At 32.5% G+C, this 20,062-nt stretch overlaps 2 protein-coding genes across 4 annotated transcripts in view; both read right to left on the bottom strand.

Annotated features, from left to right (window-relative positions):
* The window catches only part of LOC149426357 (QRFP-like peptide receptor), a 240,428-nt gene that overhangs the window by 40,709 nt on the left and 179,657 nt on the right, over positions 1-20,062 (bottom strand). The window lies entirely within an intron of this gene.
* LOC149426358 (uncharacterized) lies at positions 7,077-14,906 on the bottom strand. Its single transcript, XM_089635101.1, has 3 exons — positions 14,763-14,906; positions 13,591-14,246; positions 7,077-7,131 (listed from the first exon to the last, which is right to left on the bottom strand). Exons 1-3 carry the CDS (start codon positions 14,904-14,906, stop codon positions 7,077-7,079), a joined length of 855 nt encoding a protein of 284 aa, XP_089491227.1.

Here is a 20,062-nt window from a genome sequence, read left to right on the forward strand (position 1 = left end):
CACACCTGCCCTGATGATGGACGCTGTAATGTTATCCGAAACGTGGGCTAAATAAGGAGTGCAACACGGCATAAATACCCCAGAACTAAATCACTATAATAGTTTTGGCTTTGAAAATCTCATATCATTTGAATGTGGATGATAGTATTACGTCGTTCTGTATAAAATATGAAGTAATTACATACCTACACAACTATGACACGCGTCTAAAAACCCCAAAATAAGTCATTATTCATTAATAATAAAAAGTAGAGCAGAAAAGTTATGAAATTGTGTTTTTATTAAAAGGCGTTACACTATTAATAACAAGCAAAAAAAATCAACAGATTTCATATAGCTCAACCAGCGATCAGTAAATTTTTCAGGTCGTCCTTAATATTTTCACTGAACGGAAAAGTTTAAGATGATTTATTCAGTCATGAATATAGCTAGGTGCATATTATGATCACAATAAAATTTTTAGCTATTCAAACATGAATATAGCTAAAACATGACATTCAGACATGAATATAGCAAAAATATGACATTCAGACATGAATATATTATAATCACAATAAAGTTTACCTAATAAGATATGAATATTATGATCACAACAAAGTTTAAGATATTCAGACATGAATATAGCTAGGTGCTTATTGATCACAATAAAGTTGTAGCTATTCAAACATGAATATAGCTAGGTGCATATTATGATAACAATAAAATTTAATTACATTGTTGGGTTACTTCTTTCATCAGAACTATACTGAAAGTGAATGAAGAACACTTTCTTCGTGAACCGGTATGAATAATAATAATTAACTTTAAGGGCTTCCGAAAGAGGATAGAAGAAGATTAGGTGAAACAACAGAGGCGGGGTGCAGAGGAGTTATTCACTTGGTGAAAATGACGCCGAGAGGACCCTGGAAACATTTTACATGAGAACTGGATTGCTGATACAGTTAGTAGTTTAAAGTCCAGAGGTCTTTTGTCTGTTGATAGGAGTTTTCAGCTAGAAATCTCCAAACCCAGGAGTTTACTTATAATTAAGTTCTTTGTTGAGTGAGGCGTTCTTTACAAAAGCTCTGTATTTATTTCACCCAAACCAGTTTAGAACTTGAAATACTAGTTCTCAGAGTTAAGTTCTTGAATGAGTTATTTGTCAAATCCCTGGTATTGATTTCCATTTCTGATACGATAAAGATTAACGTAATCCAGAAATATCTGTTGAATTTCGCAAAATATTTCAATTTGTGAAATGATTTTGAAAATCAATAATCTCAGTAATTCTAAACAAACATAATTTTTAATATTACATTTGTACAATTAAAAAAAAAATGGCCTACGTAGTTCTTTTACAACATTGTGTTTTTTATTATCTTTAGAAAAATCTCGAGACAAGGTATTGGATTAGTGTATAATACCTTTCCTTTGCCGTCAATTTGAATAAAATGAAGTGTTAATTCTTTCAGTGAAATTACAGTAAGAAAATTAATCACGACAATGAATTATAGTAAACAATTCATGAAAGAGAATAATTAATGAATTTCATAGTAGATCCAAGAAAAAAATATCTGAACTCTAACATGAGAATATTCCAGAAGGATTGGCCGTGATCCTTTTTCCAGAACAACATTGGATTATAAACATTCCCTGAAAATCCTCCCCAATGAAATTGCAAGCATTGCAATTTATTTTATAAACTCCTGATTTTTTAGTAAAATTATCGCTATCTTTATAATTAAGAATATATTTCTCCATTTTGTTATTGGTGTAAAATGCCGGTTGAATAGTATTAGGAATGTTTTTATTTATAATTTTGGAAGTATCATTATCAACAAATAGAATTCTACGCCATTGTTTATTTCTATCTTTAGAAATAGGGTAAATATACCGTCTGAAGAAATTTTGGTTAATTTTTTTATTTAGTATTTTAACTATCAATTTATCAGAATAAACGTTATTAAATGCTATTTGTTTTGTGAGTTTTAATTCTGAAGTATAATTTTGAACCGACAAAGGAATAGTAATTAATTTATTAATCATAGAGTGGAAGGCGGGATGTTTTGAGAAAAGGATGATTTGATGAATTATCTATAACAATATGGGTGTATGTATCTTTACGGAAAATATTAAATTCTTTTTTAGTACCTCTTAATGTTAAATTTAAATCTAAGAAACTCTTACCTAAATCTATTTCTTATGTGAATTGAATATTTTTATGTAATTTATTTAAGAACATTTTCAGTTGTCTTTCTGTTCCTAACCAAATGCAGAAAATATCATCCACATATCTTTTCCAACCGTTTTCCCTGCAGTGCATCACGATGTGATGCATGTAGGTCACATCACGGTAGGATGTGAATCCGTGGTCCGTAGAAAGTCAGTGGCTCGACTGTTGTTGACGACGAACGACGATGTTGTCATAGTAGTTGATATGCATCACTGTGGGATGTGAATCCGTGGTCCATGATCACGGCGATCAAGTTAGTGTCTCAACATCGCGTCTAGTAGAGTTCAGATTTACAAACGACGATGTCGTCATGGTAGTCAATGGTAGTGTTCATCACTGGTGAAGACGTTGAGACTTCCGGGTATTCCAGTGTGAAGTATGTGGTGGTCAGGGAAAATGTCACAAGGCCAAGGATCTATTGTAATCCCGCGGAGCTAATGCTTAGTTGAAACTTCTCCTCAATAGTAGGTTGAATTGCCGCCGAGTAGGCCTCTAGCGTTTACGAGGGACTGATTTACTGACTGCTCTGAAGCTGCTTATCAATGCCCTTGATATAGGTCCCAATCTTTCGAGAACAAACAGGCAAATCGCGAGTAGGTAGGTTGGCGGCTTTGCTATTATTCTTGATAATGACATAACAAAGTGAAGCATTAAAAGAACTATACAGCTGTATGAGAACAATAAAGTTATTAATTTATCTATTTTTGCTTTTAAATTAAATATAGTAATATTAAAATAAATATAGTAATAACATATAAAATCGTATTAACATTGGGTTTCTACGCATTAAGAGAGTTGAATAATACTCTTCTACAGAGATCGTTAATGTTTTATAGCAAACCGAATTCAGTGGAGCTTATAACGGAAATGAATGTTGATGTTTCCCATCTCAAAAGTTGGTTGGTTAAACAAACTTCAGCAACAAGAAATATTTCAGCCTCAATATCAAAATTGGTGACAACTGTCTCGAAAAGAAAAGGAGCACAAAACATTTGGGTCTGTTTGTACATTCCCAGCTATCGTGGGATTTCCACATAAATCACGTGAAATAGAAAATTACTCCATAACTGGTGTACTATATAGGCTTCAAGAATTACTACCCATTCCTTTACCAACTAAGTGCATTATGCTTTTATTCCTTGTTGCATTCACGCCTATCCCATTTCTGCTGTACCTGGGGCTTTGCATCAAAGAAACTGATAGCTGACTTACAGGTGATCCTAAAACAAGCACTCATAAATGTTATTGGTCTTCCATGGGACACAAATGTCAATGAAGTCTATTCAGTTTCTATCACAATCCTTCCCAAACACGAAATCACGAGCACCATCCTACAAATTACCCAACAATCAACCCACACTTACACCAAACCACTTTACAATCAAGACATCCACAGCCAAAATACTCGTGATAACAATGAAAATCCGCATTCCTCTAACACACTCCAAAATGTGGGATAAAATCTCTGAACCTTATGCCTACACACTCTGTAACTCTTTTACAGATATGTATAAAACAGCGAGCATTTAAAAAAATCATAATAGAGCTTTAAAAGATTTTTTTTCTGTAAATACATTCTTAAACGAAAATACGAAATTTTACTGTCGTGTTTTGTTTTGTCTTATTTCTTTTTTCTCTCTTTTCTATCCTCTGTACTTGTAATCAAGCATAATCTATTTTTATATGAGTGGATAAGTACCCTTTAGTAAATTCTTACCTTGGCTTTGTACTTATGTGTATATCGCTGTTTATTTTTTTTGTTTATTTTACTTAACCTCCTTTTTTCTATTTTCGTACGGTTTGTATGTGAAACTACATTTTTTTATATAAAAATATCTTTTAACTCCCACCTATGTATTGCAAGTTCCTCCGGTCCTAAAATTAGTTTTGTAACTCATCAGGATTGCTCTAGCAACAAATAAATATATTTAAAAAAAATGTTTTCATCGGTACTTTTTTAGTCGTCATATATTCAATTGATCTAGCTCTTTAAAATGTAATGCAAATTTTCCAAACTAATTTTGTATTTACACGGGAGTTGCAGTCCAGTAACTTTTCAAAGCAGTAAAAAGCTCTGGAGATTAAAGTAAGATACAGACCGAGTGTGCAACTAACAACCGCCGTAAATCAAAATACATCTTTGATCACCGGCTGATACTTTGAAAATTACGCTGATACTTTTACGTTTGAAAGAAAACCGAAATTATATTTATATTTAATATTATAAATTTTATATATCAATTTATATATAAAATTTGTTAAACTTGGCACTCCACTCCAGCTCTAAGAAAATCGTAAGTTAAGCGTAACGTAAGCTTACAATGTTAACGTCAAATTGACGGGGCCCATGTAGCAAAAAGTGCTCAGCGATCGTATGAACGGCCAAATCGATGGCTTTTTCTTGAGTTAAAAAAATGCCGATTTTGAGTTAGTGATGAATTTCGTAATGAATCGTGCTTCAATAGAAAAATAACTCAGATATTGTCTAGTTTGGCATGGAAAACAAATAACGTACAGAAACAAAAAAAATGGCTATTTGCATCATGGCACATTTTGGTTTAAAAAAATCAAACACTATTTTAATTATTTAGGATATCAAAACTACTTGTAAAACTTTCACGTCAAACATCTTGGCGCCTTTTAACTCATTTATTGTTTTAACTATGCAGTAGAATGTAAAAGCATTTTTTTTCTAAAAATAAACATTAAAAGTTAAAACAAAATACCAATTGAAACTGTTTGTTCTGGAAAATTGAAAAAATTAAAATTCGAATCACGGCTCGTTTCTGAAGCGCAGCCAACTATAACAATCTTAGAGAGAAATTAGTTTGCAAACAGAATTAATTTCCTTTTCATGACAGAACAAATTTCAAACGGAATTAAGATTATCATGTTTATTGCCCACGTGAATAATATTATAACCCAAAAATCAGAACAAATTAGTTTGTAACATTAACAAAGACTGATTTTCGCTAACTTTAGTAGCGATGTGAATTTTTAGGAGACATTTAATTAATCTGGCTGTTTCAACTCGCATTATTTTCCCGTATCCCAATGTTATAAAACTATCTCCAATTTCAGGCAAATTTGAATTTGAAAATTAAATTTGTCTTAAATTCTTCCGTGGCATGCCAATTAAATCATTAAAATGTAAAACCATTTAAACGCGGTAGGTAAGTAGAAAAAAACTAAGGTTAAAAAATATATCTTTACAATGTTAAGTATAAAAGTAAGAAAATAGGTTTTTTAAAGCACGATATTCCGAGAACGCATTAAATAATGTTCGTAGAAAAAGAAATGAAGAAGTGAAATCCATCTGTTGAATAACCCTGTGGCATATTTGATTATATTTTCGCAGAATATTTTTTGACAGTACCAGGTGCTTGTATTCAGAACTACAAATAATATTTTAATCAGCTAATTGAAATCACGGAAGTGAATTTTGTTATCTCGTCCGATAATACGCACGGCTTATTGATAGAACAGGTGGAGTTAGATAGGAAGTTAATTAAATAAGTACTGTGATTCAGAGGAAGCGCTTCCACCCATGTTCCACATGGGCAGGTGTACATTTAGGCATACATATCACGTACAGTCCATTTAAGACAAGGAAAACGCTTGCATTAGATTAAACGGTAAAATACATTTGTTTATATTGGCTTTGGAGTGGAACATGGCACAATAAGAAAAAGACATCTTTGTTAACATTGCATTATGTTATTTTAAAGCCAACGTTTTTCGTAAACAACTGTTTGATGGCCAATGTCGTTCTACACATAAATTTAAAATAAATGTTTTTTATTTCCCACAAAAGAAAATCCTTGACAGCAAAAGTCTCGAAAATCTCAAATTGAACAGAAAAACCCATAAAAACCTTAATAGTAAAAAAACATTGAAAGAATGCATTGAGCTGTACAATCTGTACATGACCACTAAAAACAAATACATTTTTATACACTTTAAAATATATTCCAATATTTACAAATTAAAGTAAAAAAAACATTACGCACCAATCAAAGTCAGAGTCGTGACTCCGTTATTAGGCATAAGGGCTTCTCTTTTCGGATAAGGTTTGCATGACCAAGAATGTCCGAAAATGTAATATTTAGTAAAATGTAACTTGTATTATGTAAATTACAATGAAAAAGTACTCCTCTAAGTCTTAATTATTTATTTCCAACTTGGGAAATCAATTTTTTGTTCCTATAATATTTAACGTACACGAAAAATCTTTAATTATCATAATATACATTTTCTGGCCAATTTACCTATTATATTTTGCATGTATTTTCAAACACATTCTTGTATCAGATGTGAGAATAACAGAACCGAAACGATGTTTATTTTAGAAGGTATTATGCGAGGAAATTGTGTATTATTGGAGAAGCTGACGGCGCCCATACATGCATATAAATTTAGTATGCAAAAAAATATTTTCAAAAGGCAAATATAAACATGCAAACAATCAATGCTGTAGAAAGCTTGGAAATTTCCGTACTCGCACGCACCCGAGCATGCTCTTTCCTTGTTAAGTTCTCCCATCAAAATTCTTTGAAACATTTGAATTATTTATGAAATTATGGAGACTCTGTGACACTAATTTATAATAGTTATTTTTTAAAAGCGCAAAAGGGGAGCAAAAAGGGGAGGAATCTATTCCTTTCAAGCAACGAAACGTTTCGATTCTGAACAGCGATCACCAAAGGGGTAAAACAAAAAATAATCTTCTGCTTTATAAAAAGGAAAAAAAAATTATGAAAATATTTTTTTATGGAAAAACACCCACATAAGGAATACAAAAACAATTGAAAGTTTTACATTTTGCTGCATTTTGAACCTCCTACGCGACCCTTGAGTTCATGCCCTAGTCTTTTGTATCGCAGGTTTCGTCAAATGAATCTAACTCATATACGTAGCACCTGGAAACCACAGAACACAATTAGACGACTGAATCAAAAATACCAAGAGTACCTACCTACCTTTAAGTTTAAAAATTTGGAAAATTCGATTAGTTTTTTCTACCGAATTTACATTCTCAGAACATTAACATTTGCTGGTTTGGTCCGTTTTGGCAAATGCTCCGAATGCTATGTCGAAAGCTCGCGTGCGTGCTTTTCGATTAAAATTTTCACTGTGCCGTAATGGGATTCCATTTCATCCAGCATTATGTGACGCTTGTTGTCAGGTTTGAGCCGAACAAAAAACATCCTAGTTTCGACGTGAGTGATCACTTTGTGCTGAGGGATGTCGTTATTGGGAGAAAGGGGGGGGGGGGACAACGAACTGGAGACGGAGTCGTACGGGATGGACATTCGGCCAATGAAACTGTAAACAGGTACCTTTTTTACTACCGTATAGTGAAGTTAAGCTCTGTAACTAACCTTAATTAACTCTGAGGTGAATGCATTTACCTTATTTCTGACTACAATATACAGCATGTTATTGAAATAAACATATTCAGTGACTGTGTGATATTTATGTGCTAAAAGCATTCGAATGGATATGTTCACAACTAACTAACTAACCAATATGCAATTCTTAGGGATAGAGATAGCAGACCGCCACGCTTCTCTATCATGGTACGCTCTCCATACTTACCAATTATTTTGTCAAACCATTTCAATTAATTGATTTCATGCAGGAAATAATATTGATTTAGGGTGTTATTACAGGGGTGTCTCCGTCCTCCGACTCTTTCTCCCAGTATTCCAAATATTCAATTCACACTAGAAATAGGTAGAGATAAGAGTTAAAAAAATTTATATTTAAATCTGACGTTAATGGGTACTAAAATAAAATTTAATATTTTTCGTAAAGATACATACACCGATATTGTTACAGATAATTAATCAAGTCATCTTTCCACTATATGATTAATAGATTAATTACTACTAGCAGTTAAAAACCCGCTCCGCGGGTTTTTTTCTGCTAGGCCCTGCGGGCGGCTCTTGCTTGGGCTTCGCCCATTTTAAGTGATATTAACAACAGTTACATTTAATAGATAGATATTAGAACATTCACAGAGAGAGGGTGAGTATATATATTGTTAAAAAAGGGAACAGGAAGGAGTTAATTAATAATAACATTCTAAATTTACGCATAATAAGAATGACAGTTGTTTGAATAAATGAAATTTTACGTATTTGTGATGGATTATTTCAAATGAAACACTATTATTGACTACATGTCTACAACTGATATTAACTGTTATCGTACCTAATATAATTAGCTCATAGGAGACTTGCAGTGCTTAAATATGTGTTACAACCGTCAATTTCTATAAGTTGAATCAATATCGTTTAGTTTGTCACAATTAAAGATAGTTTTAACAAAGTTGACTTAAATAATAGATTATTACATATTGATTAATTGTACCCGTGTTTATGAATAAAAGGAGGGTAATTGTGCGATGACATTAGCAGTCGGTTTAATTAAAAGGTGTTAATTTTACTCCAACTGGTGGTAATTCTTTACCTACAACTGTTACTGTATCTAATAAAGTTTAAAGCTAGATTATATATACACCTTCATCAGGAGAGTAAAAATCTTTATATAAAGGTAAATTATTACAATATAGCGCCCCTGAGGTGATATCTCACAAAAGCGGCGCTATGCAAATTGTCCAATAAATAAATAAATATAATGTTTACATTTTATTGTGTATACACCGAAGTCAAAAATTAAATATAGATTGCAATTGGGAAAGAAGAAGTGGAAGGAGGGGGGAGGAGTAAGAGTAGGCTGGGTTTATAATAATTAGGAATTACAATATCGTTAGACGGGAAAGACCAGTTGAGTGGGAAAATATTTAAAAGAGAGTTTATAAAAAAATTCTTGTTTATTATATCTGCTTTTATATTAATATGTTTCCTCATTTCTAAAATTTCAAAATTATTTATAGTGAAGTATTTTAAGACCTGAAAAAAACAAATAGCATATAAGCATAAAACAATATATTCATAAGACAAATAGCATTTAATAACGGTTATTCTAATAAATTGATAGTTGAAATACTAAATAAAAAAATTAAACACATTCTCTTCAAACGGTCTTTCTAAAGATAGAAATAAACAATGGCGTAGAATTCTGTTTGTGGATAACGATACTTCTAAAATTATATATATAAACAATCCTGGTACCATTCAACTGGCGTTTTACACTAATAACAATGAAGAAATATATTCTTAATAATAATGATAGCAAAATTCAAACAAAAAAAAACAGGAGTTTAAAAACTCAATTGAGATGATTGTAATTTCTTTTACAAAGGTAGAACCAATAGAAACTTTGAAGTCAGAACTGAAGAATATCGCAGGGCTATAAATGGAAATAGTGAATCTGAGTTTGCAAATAATCTTTTAAATAATGATCACACTTTCGATAAAAATTCAGGTCTTAAAATACTTCACTCAGGATATAAAGCATCGCAAATAAATAATTTTGAAATTTTAGAAATTAGAAAACATGCCAATATAAAATCAGATATAATTAATAAGAAAAAAAAATATAAAAAATAATTATAAATGCCATTACAAAGTGATAAGCTTCCAGAAGAAATCTTCTTATAAAACGCTCGTTAATGGTAAGTAGTCAAGTATTGTTAGCTGCATATTTAAATATTCGCGCCAGGCATTTGGTTCGTTTTTAAACCGCCAGAGGTGCGCTCTGTCGGCCATCTTGAAGAAACGCGTGAATTTTTATAAACGTCAAAAATAATCACGTAACTGTGGAGAATTTTCATTGTAATGTAATTAATCCAATGGATTATGAACTTTCTAAAACATATTTTCTTCGATATTATCCAAAAATTATATGAGCAGAAACGATGCTTATGAAGAAATCTCGTATTATTATGAGGCGATCCTATTTTAGTATGGAATCGTGTCTTAATATTCAAGTTACCCGAAACAGACAATTTAAATTTGACCAATCAGAGGGCCTACACCGTCCAGACGCTGGGACAATAATACTATCAGATTCCTTTGTCGGTAGGTAGGACCAATAGAAACATTGAAGTTAGAACTAAAGAACATCTCAGAGCTCTAAACGAAAATTGTGAATCTGAGTTTGCAGATCATCTTTTAAATAACACACATTCGATAAAAACTTAGGTATTGAAATATTGCACAAAGGATATAAAGCTTCGCAAATAATTAATTTAGAAATTAAAAAAAACATGTAAATGAAAAAGCAGACTTAATTAATTACCAAAAAAATTATAAACCCACTTTTAATCATTTTTCCACTAAACTGGTCCTTCCCGTCTAGCAATATTGTAATTCCTAATTCTATAAAACTCTGCCCACTCTTACCCCTCCCCACTCCTTCCAATGTTCAATTGTAATCTATATTTAATTTTTTACTTTAGTATATCCTTGCTCCTGATGATGTGAACTTAGTTCATGAAACTTGTAGAGGTTATATATACATTAAAGTGATCTAAACAAATTATTTGTGTTTTAATATAATAAATAATGACATCACAAAGTGATAAGGGTTCAAATGAAATTTTCTTCGAAAAAAAATTATTTATATAATTGTTGTTAAAAGCATACGATTTGAGGCGGGCTTAAACAGTATACAGGGTGTATCGGCACTAACCCGACAAACTTTAACCAGCTATTCCTTAGCACATTTGGAGTAAAAAATGTTATGTGCACTTTGCTGTCCGGTAACGTTTTTTTTTAATAAAAAATTAATTAAACATATTTTCACCACATGTCACCACTGTTTTATCCTTTGTCAAAATTTGAAAGCAACATCGCAACTCTCGCGTGTTGCTGCGAACGAAGCCCGTATTACATAATCCAGTACCAGAAAAGAAATATTTTATTTAACAATAATGATTATTCACATTTTTCGTATGCGAATCACTGATTGTCTTCTTGTATTGTACACATCAGTTTTATTTTTGTATCTAAATTGTTTCACCTCTGGAATGCTTTGGTTTCACCTCTTACGCGTTTCACGTATTAAATAGTCTAATTTTGAAACTAAGAAACTAATTAGTAGATTTCCTGAATTTATAATCGAAGTCCAATAATTCTGAGCACTTTTAAAAACAATTTTCCTCACTTAGGTACTTATCAATAATAATAATTGGATTATTTGAACAGCGCCGTTGTTTTTTAAATCACCGTAAGTGCTCTGTCAAAATGTTACTTGCTAGGCTATCCTACAACGTATATTTTTTAATAAATTTAGTTATTTACAACTTCGCGGAATGTGATTTATGAATATTATTGCTTATGTTAAAAGCCTTCCAGAATTACCGGAATATAACGAGCAGCTTGACACACTTAAGTTTATTTCCACTAATTTGAAGGTACAAAGAATGTATAGTTTTAAAAACAATCCCGATGAATCAAAAAACGGTTCATATAAAACTGCTGCGCAACACACTGAGACAAAGGAAAGCACTCACACAAACGTCATGACTGCATTGGATTGACCACCTGCAAATGAATGCTGCCAGATTGCTAATTTATTTAAACAATAATTATTAAATTTTATTTAAAATATCGCAATTTTTTTAAAAAATCGACAATAAATTACAACTATAATTTAAAAAAAATATTCTTAACCCCACGCTTTTTCGTAATTGATTAATTAATTCAGAATTTAAACGTTGCTTGAAATGACTAGCCGTATTTGGTGACCAGATCTGAATATCCAGGTTCAGAATTTAAACGTTGCTTGAAATGACTAGCCGTATTTGGTGACCAGATCTGAATATCCAGGTTTAGAATTTAAACGTTGCTTGAAATGACTAGCCGTATTTGGTGACCAGATCTGAATATCCAGGTTCAGAATTTAAACGTTGCTTGAAATGACTAGCCGTATTTGGTGACCAGATCTGAATATCCAGGTTTAGAATTTAAACGTTGCTTGAAATGACTAGCCGTATTTGGTGACCAGATCTGAATATCCAGGTTCAGAATTTAAACGTTGCTTGAAATGACTAGCCGTATTTGGTGACCAGATCTGAATATCCAGGTTTAGAATTTAAACGTTACTTGAAATGACTAGCCGTATTTGGTGACCAGATCTGAATATCCAGGTTCAGAATTTAAACGTTGCTTGAAATGACTAGCCGTATTTGGTGACCAGATCTGAATATCCAGGTTTAGAATTTAAACGTTGCTTGAAATGACTAGCCGTATTTGGTGACCAGATCTGAATATCCAGGTACTTCCTCACCTTCCACTCCTTCCCTTAGCCATAAAACTTACCCCAATTCAACATAAAAATTGTTTAAATTATCGGATGTAATGAAATGCATAATAATTAGACCCCAAAATACTTAATTATTCAGGGAAATAAACCCCTGAGTCATCAGTTGGAAATACCAACGACATTAAGTGAAATTAACAATGCAATAATCCTATTATTGCATTGTTTAAAATTTCACTTAATTATTAGCATTAGCAAATAATATTGGGATTAGCAAATAATAATTTACGACAATTTACTCGGAAATCAATAAAGCCAGAATAATAAAAAAAGAAAGTTATCACTTACGTCGTCTGTAAGTGGCTTTACCAAAGTTTGATAATGCCGTCAGAAGGTGAAACAGCTGTCACGCGTAATAATAATTACAACTAGCAGAACTTGTTTATAAACACACTGTTTTTATAAATTTTTTAATAAGACTGTTAAAATAAAAAAAATCTCTAAATTGAAATGGAGTTCTACAAACTAAACTTAAAATCAAATAAATTTATTGCGAAGGTTCAAAGTACTGTACTGTAATATTATATTAAATAATTTTTACGTGTTTAATTATTGTTTAAAGTCAGATTAAAGCGATTAAAAAACCCACCTGGCAATTCTTATTCGAGTTTCGTTGTTTTTACGTATTGGCGCGCTTACAAGCATCAGTCGTCTCATTTTTAACCATTAATATTTAGTGTGTAGGAAAGAGAGAAGACGCTTTTCGACACACTTGTCGAAAAACTTGTTGAATGCCGACGGGCATACTCTTCTACAGATTTTATTAAATATTGATATGTAGGTAATATTGATGTGTAAATGAATGACATTGTGAGAATTTTACCAATAAATAATAAATGAAAATGCGGACATGTAGTTTATGTTAATTTTTTTATTGGAGCATTTGTTCGAAGTGACTACCATTATTTTCGATGCAAGCGTGTAGTCTTGTTATATTTTGATTATTTAAGTTTGCAGGATTTGCTTTAATTTCTGCAGCGGCTTCCATCACTCGTTCGAGCAGTTGCTCTCTTGAGGCTATTGGCTTAGCATACACTTTTTCCTTGAGAGCCCCCCACAGGTAGTAATCCAGGGGGGTCAGGTCGGGTGATCTTGGTGGCCAAGCAATGGCCGGACTTCCACGGCCTATCCAACGACCAGGAAACTCGACATCCAAGTAGTTCCGCACGGCAATCGAATAGTGTGGTGGGGCTCCATCGTGCTGGAACCACATTCTCCGTAGTAATTCGAGGTTCACATCTTCCAGAATCTCGCCCAGTTGCACTTGTAAGAACTCCAAATACATCGGTCCATTTAGTCTGGGAGGCAACTCGATTGGACCGAGTATTTGATTTCCCAGGATTCCTGCCCACATGTTGATGGAAAATCTGTCCTGGCTCGACGACTCCCGAACAAGCTTGGGGTTTTGTTCAGCCCAATGGTGCAAGTTGTGCACATTTAGCACTCCTGTTTTAGTGAACTGTGCTTCGTCGGTAAACAATATGTTTTTCATGAAGTCTGCATCTCTTATGACATTATGCAGCATTCTTCTGCAGTACACGACTCTGGAAAAGTGGTCATTCTCCATGAGGCCTTGGCAGCGCCTATAGTGAAAAGGTTTGAGCCCGTGCTTCTTCAGAACTCTCCATACCGCCATGTGTTCCCTGTGTCCTATCATCAGAGCGACCCGACGCACGGACAGCGTGGGGTCTTCGGTAATTAAGTTCAGGATTCTCTCCTCAACTGCCACAGGAACGATGTTGTGTCCTCCGCCGGCGCCTTCAATCCGTCCGATGCCACAGTCACGCAATTGTTGATACATCTGAAACAAAACAACAAATAACAACTGCTTTTATTATTCAGCTCAGTAATAATGTCAAATAAACAATCGCGGGCTTTTTCACTCATTTTATTTTTAAAGAACACTTATTTTAGGCACATATCAGAAAACTTACGTTTTCTCTTCATTTATTTCATTTTTTTATAGTAAAATGTATAACAAAGTGTTTTAAATTATAATTTTCTTAACTAGGTACGGTTGATATCTTGGATTCACAGGGGTGAAATTGAATTCAAGTAATTTAAATAATCCCATGGTGAGAAAGGGAGTGAATTCAATTGCAGTGAATGATGCATTTATTAGAGATTAAAATTAATTAACTTTTTAAAACGCCGTTTAGTGACCACTGAACACAAATCACCTAAAGTACAATTTACATTTTTAAAGTTGGTGGCCCCTTGTTATGTTTTTAATGTTCCCAGTTTAAATTTCAAAAGCGCTTTTTGGCATTATCAATGAATGTAAATAGTTTCAATAAACAATTGATAGGGTACAAACCTGGACAAAGGTAGCATGGTGTGGGACGCGTCTTCCAGGAAACCTCATGCGATACTCCCTTACGGCTGCTCGTGAATTTCCATTGCAAAATCCATAAACAAAAACAATATCTGCTTGCTCGGCAGGTGGATAATTGAGGGGCATATTTCAACAGTAAAAACTTAGATAACAAAACAAAAACGAAACTAGAAACTTGATGACATGCGAACTCCCAAAACAGCACTGACCACTGATACGAGACGGGGTGGCGGGAACCACACGGGACTTGAGACAGAATATGTGTGAAAGAGATGACAGTAGCGCGGCGTTGCCAATTATTTTACCCCTATACTGTGGGCAGTAGCGGAGTGTGGAAATTTTATTTATTTTTTGTTTTTAAAAGAAAAAAAATGTTACCGGACAGCAAAGTGTACATAACATTTTTTACTCCAAATGTGCTAAGGAATAGCTGGTTAAAGTTTGTCGGGTTAGTGCCGATACACCCTGTATAGCTACTTTTAGAAGCGAAATAACTTCGCACTTGTATCTTTTGTCAAACGACTCGACCGTCGAAAATTCAAATATATTACTGACTTGCGTTATTTGAGCGAAATATAAAAAAAAAACTATGGCTATATGTATAGTACATGGGTGCTTCAACCGAAGTACAAAGGATGAAAAATATAAAGTTTTCACATGATGTATTTTACTTTCAGGAAGCTTTCGTCTGGAATATTTAATATGATCAAATATAAAACAGCCAGTAAATTTCACCAATATTTAAACAATCCTTGCACTATTTGTGTTAATGTAACAAATTTCCGTTTTGTATTCGTTTTAATGCACTTTTAATATGTTTTACTAACAAAAAATCTTGCATAAGCGATAAGAATTCAATTTACCCGTTTCATTTGGCATCTGAATGTATCTCTGTATATTTCTACCTCACAAAACCCAAACAAAGATCCGTCTAAAGGATTTCACGGTATCAATTCGCAAAAGTTCCTTTGGCTACACAAATGGTTTTTATGCACATTTTTCTTTGAACCTTTTTGAAACCTCATTATTGAATCTTTTCATTTTTTTACCTTTATTTTTTATTAATGATTGTTGAAAAATGAACTATTTAATTGCTACTAACTAGAAGAATGATATTTTCAGATAATACTAAATCCAGATTTGTCCACCCCACCTTTGTCAGAACAGTCGTTCACATAAAGTGCAGAAGAAAATGTTGTGCGCGTGTATTGAAAATTGAAATAGAGCCTTGATAACAAAACAGAAAATAAATTGGGTTTCATGTTTACAGATTATAGAAAATTCAGATGGCTTTGGATCCGCTGTACACGAAGAATGACTCACTTTTCCTTTTTAGCCAACATTTAAATCACAATACATTTTTTTAAAATCTGTATTACTTTTGTTTTTAAACTAATTTTTGGTGGAACTGTAGTTCATTTTATAATAATATTTACTTTCTAACAAGTTTGATTGTTTATATTTTTATTTATAATCTGATGTCTTTAAATGAACAGAAAAGGTTAAAGTATATTGATTATAATTATTTACGACTAACGAAAAAAAACCTAATTTACGTAATTTGTGACAACCCTGCACTAGTTCATAGGTCGCACACCCTTTGGTCATCTGAGGTCAAGAATTCCTTACAAAATTTCGCAAAATGAGGTCTCTTTATATTGTTACTCTAAGCTTAAGAGTTAATCCTGATAAAATAGTAAGCTTTCAATGATCTTTCGTTCTTTCCGGATTTCCGCATTCCTATAACAAGTGTATCTTAATCTACAAGGTACCCACGGAATAAAGAAAGTCGCAACTGAGTATCTTTTGGTTCTAGTCCATTTAGCAAGATCTCTCGTACACTTAACTGACTTCGTACATCGTTATTGCATTTTAATTTTATAAAGATGGTGCATACGAAATTTAAGCGGAGAATCCTCAGACTTTTGCATGATGAAAAACGCCCTCATGAGATTTCTCGTTTTCTTATTTTTCTATTCTATTATTTTACCACAATACGCCTACGATTATGATGAACAGAAAAGGAAATATTTTAATTTTATTTTAGAAGTCTAACTATAAAAAAGATTATTATTTCGAACGTGTTACTTGATACCTCACACATTTTTGGACTTACCCGTCAAAAACAAACTTAAGATATAAATAAGATTGATCGAAGTCACAAATATTTACTAAACGCATAGCTTGTTTCGTGTTGGCCAGCGAATGTGTTGATTGATGTGAGCCCGCTAATTATTCCGAATTTCAGCTTCGTCTCAAAACTTTGTTATTACGTGTGCTCAAAATCATCCAGCATTTGTTGAAATAAAGAATGCCGATCTTTGATCTTAGTCCATTTACCAATAAATCGACATGGCTGGTATTAACCATGGAGAAAAAGTGTTTTAAGTGCTTTGGGCGGTAGGTAAGAAAGCCGTTCTTTTGTTTTGTACTACCTACATTTTAATCACACTAGTTGTAGTTCCCGGTATTGCCTGGGCCTAACACACAGTTTTTAGAAATCAAATGTCATCATTCTAAGAATAAAATTTTAATATATACCTATTTACAAATCAAACCTGCACGCCTGCCCCATGCACTCTTCCTTACATAATTAGATGATTAGAGTTTTATTATTAAAGTTTTGAAGAAAACCGAGAATTTACCTCTCTTTGTGCTGAAATGATTTAACACTGTTTTGAAAGGTTTTCTGTTAAAAACAACAAGAAACTTTCAAATGTTAATATAATATAAAATTAACCTTTTACGGTGTTTTCCTTGAAAGAAAAACGTATCAATTAATAAAACTTCCTCGCTCTAGAGATTATTTTTCACAAAAAACGGCGCTAGAAAAATACAAATCATTCGAATATTATTGCACACAGTGATCATCTACCTGAGCGTCTACCAGTTATGGCAAAGGACGTAAAAAAATTTACTCACGACAGGCGCCGCGCCGTTTGGCTAAGGCCGGCCCGGCATGTTCCGAGTTGAACGTTGGAAAAACACCATGTTTTTCGTAGTGTTATTAATATTTTGGCATATTTTATTTTATTTTTTTATTTTAGTTTATTTTGGAAACATACAGTTTTACAAAAAAAGAACATAAAATAAAGAACATGATTTAAACCAGTTAAGTTCCATTTATAATATTTATCAAAGCTAGAAATTAATTAAAAGTAATAAAGTACATAGTGTGTGTGAAAAATGATTAAAAAGAGAATACTAAACAATACAGAAGTAATATTTTTAACTCAGGTACATAGTAAGGTTAATTTTATTTTAAACGATTTCAGCTTAGAGTAATTAAGATTTGCAGATACGCCCGAGCAAGTAGTTTTGTGCGTATTTCGATTTGAAATGTTGTATATAAAATAAGGTATTTGATCTGGTATTGCGTTCAGGACAATGAAATGCAATCCTTTCTAACAGGGCTGGGGAGTCAATAAGGCAGTTCACAATTTTGTATAGAAACAGTACGTCAAAAATTTTTCTTCGTTTGTAAAGAGTAATAGGATTACATTGATGATTCTCAAAACGATACGCATTTATTAAATTTTAGTTTTTTTAATAAAGAGTTATGATTTAATTACTCTCGTTTATTCAAAATCATCACTTACATATTATATTATATTGTGTGTTTTATTAGAAAAACATTAACAAAACTATTTTCTCGAACACACTTGTCAACAATTTCGTCTGAAGAACTCATGTTTATGTGCAATGAATAAAAGTGAACTTTGAAAAGTTTTCTGAACTTTAAGTATTGGCAATTTAAAAAAACGGGTATATCGACTCGATATCTCGGTGATCTCGGGAAGACATGGCACGACCAAGTGAATTAGATACTTGAGTCGGGCCATGTCAAGAGTCAGAATAATAGAAGAGTATGTATGAGACGATATAAGAATGTGAATGAGGCAAGGAATGTGTGCCAAGACCGAATTGTTTGGCGGTCCGTCCTCTCTGCCTATCCCTGCGCGGAAACGGCGTGATATTTAGTTAGTTGGTTAGTTATATCTCGCGGATTTAGAGCAATTTCCAAACCAGTCGATATTCCTCAGTTCAGGCCTCGCTTACAATAATAGCCCTTATCTACTGAAAACTGACAATCAATATTAGTATTTAATAAAATACATAAAAAACTATACAGAAACTCATACATTTTCTGACTTATAGCAATTATTCGGTAAAATAATAAATCTAAAACCCACTTTATACTTTTTTTTTTTTTTTTTATTTATTCACATTTAAACCCGCTAAACTACTTATGTAGTTTGTCAGCAGGGACATAGAGACAACATTTATACATTCATAAGATACAATTTGAACGGTACATAATTACATAAATTGGTTACATTGCAGAAAAGTTTAAATAGCAGCATAAAAGCCTTATATAATAAGCAAGTAAAAATAAATGTATGAACAAATTAGTATTATCAACATAAAACATAAAAGCCTTATAAAATAAGCAAGTAAAAATAAATGTATGAACAAATTAGTATTATCAACAAGTACATCAATAGTTTCATAAATAGAGGTAGGTAGTCAGGTATTACAAAATAATTGTTTTTCCATTTTCTAAGAATATGAATTCCATTTCAGGGGTATCAGTATAGATCATTATTATCCATTAACCATTTCCTTAGATTATATTTAACATTAGCAGTATACATGTTATTATTTTTAATTGTCATTGGTAATAAGTTAAACATTTTGGGTACTATATAGTTTAAAGTTCTTTCACCATATTTATTAGTACATTTCGGAACTACCAGTCCTTCATTTTGAGTGAATCTTGTGTTATGTTTATGGCAAACTCTTTCCCTATACAATGAATCAGACAATATAACATGTTGACTTACAATATTATAAAACAATAATCCTCTGACAGGTAAAATATTCAGAGACTTGTATATTAATTTAATGTTACTTCTGTGTTGATTGTCATATTTATGGATTAACAATTTTATAATGGAGTTTTGTAATGTTTGTATATAGCTTACATTAGTTTTACAAGAATGTCCCCAAGAAGTAATTCCATAACGTATAGTGGATTCAGCCAGAGATAAGTAGATTAACTTTAAAGTACTTATAGGCACGAAATATTTTATTTTATAAATCCTACCCACAATAGCTCGTAGACGTTTACAAACATTAGCAATTTGTACATCCCATTTCATGTAGCAGTCAATAGTAACACCCAAATATACATAACTTTTGACAAAATCAATGGTTTCACATGAACAGGGCTGTGCAACATTTTTATGTATGCAGTCAAATGTGTGTGTATATAATGAAGG

Source organism: Hesperophylax consimilis, chromosome 1 (assembly GCF_061612785.1).
Source record: "Hesperophylax consimilis isolate HC1 chromosome 1, BYU_Hcon_1.0, whole genome shotgun sequence".
Classification (NCBI taxonomy): domain Eukaryota; kingdom Metazoa; phylum Arthropoda; class Insecta; order Trichoptera; family Limnephilidae; genus Hesperophylax; species Hesperophylax consimilis.